Genomic DNA, 10,743 nt, shown 5'->3' with positions numbered 1-10,743 from the left:
TTAAGAACCTTAAAAATGTCTATATATCTATCTATATGTATAATAACAATATATATAATAACAATATATTGCGAACTGTCTGGGACTCGTTGTTTTTTCCCTGTTTACTAATCAAATATATTTTACTTATTGAGTCAAAGACGAAAATTAACTGTAATACACTGGTCTCAAATATATTAGCATAACTAGGCAATACAGAACCACCGTGGACACATTTTAAAATGAGAGGCTTTTCTCCCTATTTAAACGTGTCCCAGTTTAACATGCCTAGCTCTGCCCACTAAGGCGTGGTTTACGGAGCTTTCTTTGAAACAAACGCTCGTATCGTCATGTTCCAAAAGAGAGATGTTTCACCTTTCACCACACCGGGTGGTAATATGTGCTGTGGGATGGTTAAGCAGTTTCATAATATTGTAGTTGTAGCCGGTGAGTAGACATCGGCTTTGGACAGCGCCAGCTGATGAGGGGAAACGCACTTGGTGTATTCTTTGTTGCAAATTGAACACCTCAAAGGCAGATTAATGCATTTTCCGCGAAAATAGCCCCCTATTCCAGTGAAAGCTATTGATGTCGGTGAGTCATTGTGACCGAAGATGCTTAAAGATATGATTGAGGTTGAAGAATTCGAAATAAAGGAGGAAGAACCTTGGTATGACAACCAGGACCTTGAGCATGGTAAATATTATTATTCTATCCATGATGACCGAGACTGTGAAAGCGCGGGCTCACTTGTGCTGTGCGTATCAAATGACAGCTACAACCTGGCAGTGACCACAATTTGACACTCCGGCAGCGTTAGGCTAATAAATTATTTTCTAGCAGGTGTGGAATCAATGAGCGCCTGGTGCACCCCTTTTTTCATAGGGCAGGTGCAGGTGTCACTAACGAATGCATTTTACAGGACACATTGGTAGGTTTAACTCTAGCCTACTGTACTGCGACAGAAAACACGGTCGGACTTCAACCAAATATTTCAAGGTTATCTCAAGCAGAATTGGAACACCCGAGGCTACCATTCCACTGCCACGGATGTAACCAACCATTTTAAACAATGCATCCTTTGTCTTAAATTTTCTACAGATTTTTCAATGGTCTTCTCTGCATGTAATCTCCCGTGGGCAGATTCTGCATGTAGACCAAGGGTACGTGCTATCGCGGACCCTTGGGACGTCCCTACCCTATTGCAGTTGAAATGTTAAATGGTTTAGGGTAGGGACATCCCAATGATTCCGTATAGCACTGACCGTATACCAAGGGAGTTAATTGCGCAGTTGACCAAATTATGCGAGATTTTACTTCTAGGTTACCGCGATAGAGAATGATAAAGGTATCTAGTGGCCAAAATGCCATATTTGAATGGGCAGCACCATTGAGGGCTTCCACCATTTTAATGTAGTCAACTGGTTGGGACTTCCAACTTCATTGACAGATCCCTCCTGGTGACCCTGTTGGAGATGGACCACTGGGTCATCAGGAGGGATCAGCCAATCGTGAAGTAAATTGACTACTTCAAAATGAAGATTGCCTCAATGGCGCTGTCACAGGCACTATAATGGCACAGATCCAAAGATGAGTCCTCTATCATCTATGGTTAACACACCCTTAGCGGAGTTGCAAGCAACCTGATGCATCCGGTTTTCAAGGCAGCTAGATTCAACCTATAGTAGCTTTCCCTTCCCGCTGAAACGCAGATGTGGGCAGTCTCTTTTTTACGCATGCTGCAGAGATTACTCTGCATATAATAAGGTTTTGTTCCACTAATTTTCCTAGTTCAAGATCTTTTATTGACCATTTTTTAAATTAATTCTGGAATATAAATCTAAGGAAAGGAAATCGGGAAATATATAGTGGTGCTCTCTAGATTAGAAGATATTCAGTTTATATTTCATGCTTAGAGAGAAACTCCCCGGCACACATCCTGTAAATGAGAGACCATTTCACAACGCATGAATTAGGCCACAGTGATTAAGGTAGATTTATTTTGTACCTTTCTGATTGTAAATGTCCTGACTTGGGTCAAATAGCTTACATATCTCAAATATATTTGAGGTGCGCTTGATTTATCCCTTTTGGGATCATGTTCCATTGTAAGCAAACTACTGTAAATCAAGGGCAGCACAAGTAACATGTATTTGACACACAAATGCAGGTAGGATGTCTGCAAGATCGATTTACCCACATGCCATTGAGAATTGAGGCACATGCACAGACACAGCCATAGATGCACTAGATGTCTCTGCCAGGTCTTGTCACACTAATGGCTTCATCTTTGCCCAACCTTTCATTTGATAAGTTATTTATAGAGCCTCTTCTGTGATCTCTCTTTCCTCCCATGCAGACCTCCACCTGGCTGCTGAGCTGGGGAAGACCCTGCTGGACAGGAACAGAGAGCTGGAGCAGGGTCATCAGCAGATGTACTCCACCAATCAGGAACAGCTACAGGAGATAGAGGTAATGGTTTTACCCAGTCAAGCTGTAACTACCAGGGTAACGATAACTCGGTTTGACCAATCAGAAGTATGTGGACACAGTCCCTAACTGCAGCTAAAGGCACTTTCGGAGAGCTATTGTAGTGTTTGCAGGCTTTTGTTCCAGCCCAGCAGTAGCACACAGTATTCAGGTAATCAAGCACTAGTTGGCAAACCTGAGGCCTTTCCGTTAGGCATCAGTGTGTTCCTTGCGTGTTGAAAACAATAGAAACTCACCTCAGATTTCTGCTCCTTTAACTCCTAAATAAAATCAAGTGTTCCAGATTTACAAAAGGCAGGCTTCCATTTTTTTTATTTTATTTTACCTTTATTGAACTAGGCAAGTCTGTTAAGAACAAATTCTTATTTTCAATGACGGCCTAGGAACAGTGGGTTAACTGCCTTGTTCAGGGGCAGAACGACAGATTTTTACCATGTCAGCTCAGGGATTCAACCTTGCAACCTTTCAGTTACTAGTCCAACGCTCTAACCACTAGGCTACCTGCCACCCCATTAACTTCCTTTGAAGAAGAGATTAGTGGGTCGGATCCTGATTAATTACTTAATCTCTCTGCTGGACCTGTTGCTTACCATGGGTCCATGTAGGGTATGACCCTAGAAGCACAAAGGTCATGGAATAGAATGTGAAATGTATAATGCAGACGTTTTGACTGAAATGGTTTTGTCAAGACTGCAAAATCCCTATACGAATCCTTGTCTTTTGATACTGTAAAGCCCCAGGGAATAAGTCTTTTGTGTTTCCATGTACAGGATTACAACACCACCATTATCAAACAGTAGAGGAACAGTGGGGCTCTCACTCCTTTGAAAACAACATACTTCATTGCTTTTCACCTTGTCCAGTGAACTTTCAGAGGACCAGTAAAGATAAAGATGGCCCATATCAGTTGTCCTCTTTTTTGGGGGGGAGGGATATACCTTTGAACCTTTGACACACTCACATAGTCACCATTGAATTGTTGTGATTTATAGCAACTAGAGATTAAATAGCCTCTCAATGCTAGAGAATCTAAATATTTAACCAGTTATGTTGTATTTAAATATCACATTCACAGTCTTTGTGGTTTCTCTCTTATATCACCAGTGAAACCATCCTGTATGGTCAGCAGCAGCCATTCACTTCCATATGAGCTCTGGATTTAATTTCCTTGAGTAGGGTCAACTCCTAAATCCTTCCCCTCATCTTTGAAACTGCTGACTGACAGAATGAATCTCTCTAACGTCGCCATCCATTTCATGACCTGACTGCATGTAGAAACAGCCTGATGCTGTAAATTATAACGTTATCTTGCCTTTAGAACATTGACCTCTCTCACTCTAGGAAAAACACTAAAGATAATTTCCACTTTTTTATAATTGTATGATTAACATGCAGAATTCCAAAGAATATGTTGTTCTGTAACTGAGTAGCATTGCAAGATAATGTACAGCTCCCATTTAGTGTAGTAGTATTGGTGTTTTAAGTTTAGCTTTCTGTGACTGATCAGGATCTTAATGAGCTTAAGGTTCACAGCGTACTCCATAGATAGAACTGTTATATTGTCTATGGCATTCTCCCTGTTTTACCCTGATAAGATTGCCCTTTTCCATTGAGAATAGGTTGAGCCAGAGAAGAGCAGGATAGATGGAAAGAAGAGTATAGGGAGAATGATAGTTATGTTATACCAGCACCACTGTGCTCGTGTCTTTAGCACCTCAGTATGAATCAACTTGTCTTAATAAAAAGAGCCTGACCTTTACTGTGTGTTGGTGCCGTTCTATATTCCTCATCAGAGGTGTTGCGCTCTTACAAATACTAATTTGGCCCAGCAGAGGCTAGTACAGACATGTTGCTATCAAAGCAATAATAGTCGCCCAGACAGGAGGTAGTTGTCATTGATTGTTGCAAGTTTGATCTCGTTCATGGTTTGATAAGCAACCAAATAAATTATGTGTATGCCTTGGCTTAAAACCAATCGTATTGACTTGAACAAGTACAATGGTGTAATCTTGATTCAATGTAAAATTGTGAAGTTGAAGGTGGGTTATGTGATGATATTGAGTCCTGGTTTTCTACTCCATCTTCCTTCTCCAGTACCTGACTAAGCAGATGGACCTCCTGAGGCATGTGAATGACCAGCATGCTAAGGTCTACGAGCAGCTTGACCAGTCTTCCAGAGAGCTGGAGCAGAGCAACACCCGCCTGGTACAGGACAACAGGGCCGCTCAGCACAAGATCCAGGGGTAAGGCTGTTGTTGGGTTTAAAGCCTGAGGCTGTGTTCCAGTTCTTCACCCTTCTCGCACACTTTTCTCACATGGATCTAACAATGGTGGAAACTCCCTCCAGCCAATGCTTATGCTAATCCTATTCATCTAAATCCATTGCGGTTTGGAGAATCGGGACGCAGTCTTTCTCCAGATAATTAGAGATGGAATGGAAAACAACATGTGTTGGTGAGAGGAGAGCTAAATGTGAGGATTATTTTCTCTCTCTTCAGGCTGACCGAGATGATCGAAGCTCTACAGACCCAGATGGAGGATCTTCAATGTCAGGTAGAGGATCTGAAGACCACCCCTGCCAATCCCAATAGGAAACCCCTTACAGAGGCATGTCGGCCCTACGGAGCGCAGAGTGTGTACTGCCTGAATGACCTGCAACCCACACAGAGGTGAGATCACTGCACTCATGAAATACAAACATAACCCACTCAACACACTGATTTTTAGATCTGGACAATGTACTGTTCCTTGAGCTGGAATAGACACATACTTTAACAAGTAGGCCAGCACTGGTCTGTCGAAGATAGAATCTGTGCTCTCCTCTTACTGGAGCTGGTGTCTGGCTACTCTGTTACTTCCTGTCTGAACTCTCCTCTATACCCTCTCCTTCACCTAATCTTCTGACGTAATATAAAGCTATATAGATCAGTCAGGTCTGCATGGGGTTAAATAGACATGGCACAATAAGGTCAGATTCATCAAATGGAAAATTATGCTAAATTGATTAACATTTTATGCATTTAGAACTCAATAGCTTGTGCATTATTCATTGTTTTTAAGCTGTAGGTAAAAAACGTTTTGTTGAAAATGCGTAGAAAAGACTAGCCCACCTGAAGTTGCCATTAGTTCTGTTCTAGATGGCCTAAGGCCCTAAACCCTACTCTAGATGGCATTCATTCAATTCCACTTTGACTTCCAAAAGTCCCTCTTGGCCCTGCTCTAGTGGTGTGATTTGGCTCTGTCTCTGTGTGTTACCTCTCTTGCCGTTCACACTGGTTAAGGAGACTAGTACTACTGCTAGTACTCTAGCCCTCTTCCTGCCCTCTGAGGCCATAGCAGTTCAGACTGTGTAATCCAGTTAGGGTTGGGCCCCTCCTTCAATCCAGGCCAAAGCTCGTAGGTCACTGATCAAAACACATGCCAAGCAGACTATAGTACTCTCTCCCTACTGACTTCACTGAAACGTGGTCACAGTTGTCACCCAAAGGTCATAGTCCACTCGTAAGGACACTAATCTCTGCCCTACACGAAAGATCACTTCTGATTAGTCTGTTTGATACAGGATATGTTGCTACCAATTCATCAAACGCATGCTTGAATAACTTGTTGGCAATTTATCAGTAACTTAATAAGACTAATTAGGTGTGTAACTGCTGGTCTGGACTGAAACAAAAGTTGATTCCCAATACTTAAAAAACATAAAGTTAGATTTTCCTCTGACCCCTCTCAGGTACTCGAGTTACAACTCTGGCGACCAATCTGATGACCGCTGGTCTCCCTCTGACCTCTCGTGGCTAGAGGAGGAGCAGGAGTCGCTACGGCAATCGCTCCGCTCTCTACAGACCCAGCTGGCCAATGAACGTGCTCGGAGGGAGGGGGCGGAGCGAGATGCAGACCTGCTAGCCAATGAGAATGTGGTGCTGGAGCAGCGCTTGGGAATGATGGCGGGGTGCCAGGTGAGGAAGAGAAGCAACTCACACAGAGCATAATTTTAAGCCAATGCAATCTGTTTGCTCCTACTGTATGTAGTGAAATGGTAGTTACGAGTTACATTACTGAATCCTCTCTGTCTAGGCCAGACTAGCGGAGCTGGAGTGTGAGGCTGAGGAGCTTCGTCAGCTGTGGAGAGCCAACCATGCCACCAAAGCTTGGAGGTCAAGGGTCAGCCTGACAATGCTGCCCAATACCCTCTTCTTCCCCCTGAACCAGGGGAGGGGGATGGGGGAGGATGGAGAGAGCGAGGAAGACGTGTTGGACGTCAGCTACCTTTCCAACCCGAAAGGTTGTGACGTCTTGAAGAGATGCAACAGCGAGAAGCAGCTGAGGTCACCACGGGGTGATGGGTCAGAGGTAGACGAGAGTCATGACCATGAGCGTTCGTGCGTCCGCCATTCAGAGGTGGTGAAGCAGCGTGGGATCTCCCTCCTCAACGAGGTTGACGCTCAGTACAGCGCCCTGCAGGTAAAATATGATGCGCTGCTGCGGCTCTGCCATCAGGGGGAGCCGTACCCAAACCAGCAGAACAACCACACGGAGCTCCAGACACCCAGCGTAGCCCCGTTCGACTGCCCACAAAGCCCAGTCCCAGCCTCCCTTCGCAAGGCTGCAGGCACAGACACGAATGGCCAGGAGGATGAACTTCACCAGCCTGAGTACAAGGCCCTGTTCAAGCAGATATTTACCTGCATCCAGAAAACAAAAGAGGACCTGAGTGAGAACAGAGGAAAGCCCTGGCAGTTGGCGTAGTATGGCTTTCGTAGTAAACACGCAAAAATTGCTCTGCTTTTGCGCTGGACATGCAGTTTCTTGTTGGAGGTGAGCTATTAAGCAAGCGCCTTACAAATTGTTTGTAAGGCCTGGTAACTGATGTACTGTGTCTGTATCTGGTGGAACTGCAGCTGAATCGATTACCATCTCTAAGGGCTCATCTCTATCTATGGATGCTGGAGCAGCCAGAGAAAGGCAACAAACATCAGCTGATACACCAGCTCTTTTGCATGGCACGAACTGTGCCCAACATTCAGTCTACATCATTCTGCCTCAATCAACCAGCCCTACCCGAGCCATGTTGCCCTTAGATTAGCGTCTAGGGGCAATGTTCTTCTACTCTCAGGAACCAAGAACCTCTGGAAACTTTCTGTGGACTAGTGCTTTTCCATGGTACCTCTATGCACTGTTCAATCAAAAGCTAAATATCCTTTTAAAGTGACAATGTCTGAGCCTGATGGTCAAAACGGTAACTTTGTATCATCTTTGTGCCTCAAAAACGCCACTGTTTCTTACTCTTGGTGATGAGTAAAGACAAATTATGTGAATTTACATCTCAGATTTGTACTGTATGTCTTCAAAAAAGTTAGCATGATCCTAAAATGTAAAAACTAAAGTATTTGGTATGAAGACTGAGTTGTATGTACATGATTGATGTAGTAATTAGCAATATAATCTAATGAGGCTATACCAGAACTCAGCTATGTGCTATGATATTAGTGTGCTTTCCAAATACAATGTTGACATTTCATAAACTAAGTCTTTTTCCAATGGTTTGTCAAACGGTCCGGTTAATTGTTTTTGCTGCCTAACTCATGCTATCCTAATGTATCATGATAAACACCCCCTTAGTTGACATCACTGTAAAATCACATTGTAATGAGATGCACTTTAGACTTGCACAGGGATGTTATTTTCTGACACTTTATGTAGCTAGCCACTGTACTGTATAAGAAGTGCTGTTAATAATTCCTGTTCAATGTATTAGATACAGTACCACTCAAAAGTTAAACCCTTGAATGAGTAGATGTTTTTTCTTTATTTGTAAAAATTTTTTTTTACAGTGTAGAATAATAGTGAAGACATCAAAACTATGAAATAACACACATGGAATCATGTAGTCACCAAAAAAGCGACAAATCTAAATATAGTTTATATTTGAGATTCTTCAAAGTAGCCACCCTTTGCCTTGATGACAGCTTTGCACACTTGGCATTCTCTCACCCAGCTTCATGAGGTAGTCACCTGGAATGCGTTTCAATTAACAGGTATGCCTTGTTCATTTGTGGAATTTCTTTCCTTAATGCGTTTGAGACAATCAGTTATGTTGTGATAAGGTAGGGGTGGTATACAGAAGATAGCCCTATTTGGTAAAAGATCAAGTCCATATTATAACAATTCAAATAAGCAAAGAGAAATGACAGTCCATCATTACGTAAGACATGAAGGTCAGTCAATGCGTAAAACATCAAGAACTTAAAAGTTCAAGTGCAGTCGCAAAAACCATTGAGCGCTATGATGAAACTGGCTCTCATGAGGACCGCCGCAGCAAAGGAAGACCCAGAGGATAAATTCATTAGAGCTAACTGCACCTCTGATTGCAGCCCAAATAAATGCTTTACCGAATTCAAGTAACAGACACATCTCAACATGAACTGTTCAGAGGAGACTGTGTGAATCAGGCCATGGTCAAATTGCTGCAAATAAACAACTAAAGGACACCAATAAGAAGAAGATACTTTTTCTTGCCTGGGCCAAGAAAAACAAGCAATGGACATTAGACCAGTGTAAATCTGTCCTTTGGTCTGATGAGGCCAAATTTGAGATTTTTGGTTCCAACCTACGTGTCTTTGTGAGATGCAGAGTACAGAAAGTGAAAGGCTGATCTCTGCATGTGTGGTTCGCACCATGAAGCATGGAAGAGGAGGAGGTGTGATGTTGTGGGGGTGCTTTCCTGGTGACACTGTCAGTGATTTATTTAGAATTCAAGGCACACTTAACCAGCATGGCCAACACAGCATTCTGCTGTGATACACTATCCCATCTGGTTTGTGCTTTGTGAGCCTATCATTTGTTTTTCAACTGGACAATGACCCAACACACCTCCAGGCTGTGTAAGGCTATTTGACCAAGAAGGAGAGTGATGGAGTGCTGCATCAGATGATCTGGCCTCCACAATCACCCAACCTCAACCCAATTGAGATGGTTTGTGATGAGTTGGACCGCAGAGTGAAGGAAAAGCAGCCAGCAAGTGCTCAGCATGTGGGAACTCCCTGTTGGAAAAGCATTCCTCGTGAAGCTGGTTGAGAGAATGCCAAGAGTGTGTAAAGCTGTCATCAAGGCAAAAGGTGGCTACTTTGAAAAATCTGAAATATATTTAGATTAATTGAACACTTTTTGGTTACTATATGATTCCATATATGTTCTTTCATAGTTTTGATGTCTGCGCTATTAGTCTACAATGTAGAAAATAGTAAAAATAAAGAAACACTTGAATGAGTAGGTGTCCAACCTTTTGAGTGGTACTGTAAATACATACAGTACATGTATAATCTTTGATAAATGCAAACTCAGAGGATTCTGTGTCACTATTGGTCCATTATTATAACTGCAAAGTCCCGTGGTTTGTCAAGGTGGTAGCTATTATTATCTATGTAATCTGAACAACGCGGTTCATACAGGGCGGAGCATCATCATCACAAGACCGGGACACAATTCTCACTTTGCGACAGGGACATAATGGAGAGCACAGCAGGGTGGGAGATAGTGTTTTTGTCTACATATTAGTGACTGATTCACAGGTTAGGCACCTTATACAAGGGTTAAAGGTCAGGCTAGTCTTAATGTAAATGCAAAGTAAGACAAGAATCTGGAGATTTAGTACTTATCATTGTTTGATGGCATAGGCCTTACAAACAACCACACAAAGCAATCATCCTCTGTCTAAAAATGCTATTAAGAATTGAATTTGCACTTATATTACCATATTTATGTACTGGTAGAAATCTGTCTTCTTGAGAAGTGGTTTAAGGTAAATTCAAGGAAACTAGAGTAATACAAAGGCATTTCCTCATGGGGTCATTTTTTTATGCTTACTAATGATGGCACTGAATGGAATGTTGACAAACTTGTTGGTGAACAAGATATGGTTTCTCACTAAGAAATCAACTGCTTGAAAAAAATAAATATATTTTTTCCTTTATTTAACTAGGCAAGTCCATTAAGAACAAATTCTTATTTACAACGCCAGCCTAGGAACAGTGGGTAAACTGCCTTGTTCAGGTGCAGAACGACAGATTTTTACCTTGTCAGCTCAGTGATTCGATCTTGCCTTTTGGTTACTGGCCCAACGCTCAAACCACTAGGCTACCTGCCACCCCATTTGAACCATATTTGATAAGCAAATATGGTGCAAATAAACAAATGGTGAACTTCAGTGTCACTTTTTGCTTAAGGAGTGAAATATGACTGCAGGTTAACTTTCTGGTAAACCATTCATTCACTTTT

The 10,743-nt window shown here is 42.4% G+C and overlaps 1 protein-coding gene across 1 annotated transcript; it reads left to right on the top strand.

The window, feature by feature from the left end:
• Nucleotides 1-276: 276 nt before the first annotated feature.
• LOC129862540 (cerebellar degeneration-related protein 2-like) lies at nucleotides 277-10,443 on the top strand. Its single transcript, XM_055934311.1, has 6 exons — nucleotides 277-675; nucleotides 2,339-2,451; nucleotides 4,564-4,712; nucleotides 4,968-5,138; nucleotides 6,200-6,425; nucleotides 6,544-10,443. Exons 1-6 carry the CDS (start codon nucleotides 594-596, stop codon nucleotides 7,213-7,215), a joined length of 1,413 nt encoding a protein of 470 aa, XP_055790286.1. The 5' UTR covers nucleotides 277-593; the 3' UTR covers nucleotides 7,216-10,443.
• The last annotated feature ends 300 nt before the right edge of the window (nucleotides 10,444-10,743 follow it).

The sequence above is a fragment of the Salvelinus fontinalis genome, chromosome 1 (assembly GCF_029448725.1).
Source record: "Salvelinus fontinalis isolate EN_2023a chromosome 1, ASM2944872v1, whole genome shotgun sequence".
In the NCBI taxonomy this organism is placed as follows: domain Eukaryota; kingdom Metazoa; phylum Chordata; class Actinopteri; order Salmoniformes; family Salmonidae; genus Salvelinus; species Salvelinus fontinalis.
Note: the sequence above shows the minus strand (reverse complement) of the source record. Positions and strands in the feature narration are given on the sequence as shown.

Excerpts from the sequence above, each read along its gene's own strand:
- LOC129862540 (XM_055934311.1), top strand. The coding sequence starts at position 594 with ATGCTTAAAGATATGATTGAGGTTGAAGAATTCGAAATAAAGGAGGAA. Across the intron at positions 676-2,338 it reads CAACCAGGACCTTGAGCATG|ACCTCCACCTGGCTGCTGAG; the intron begins GTAAATATTATT and ends CCTCCCATGCAG. Across the intron at positions 4,713-4,967 it reads GCTCAGCACAAGATCCAGGG|GCTGACCGAGATGATCGAAG; the intron begins GTAAGGCTGTTG and ends CTCTCTCTTCAG.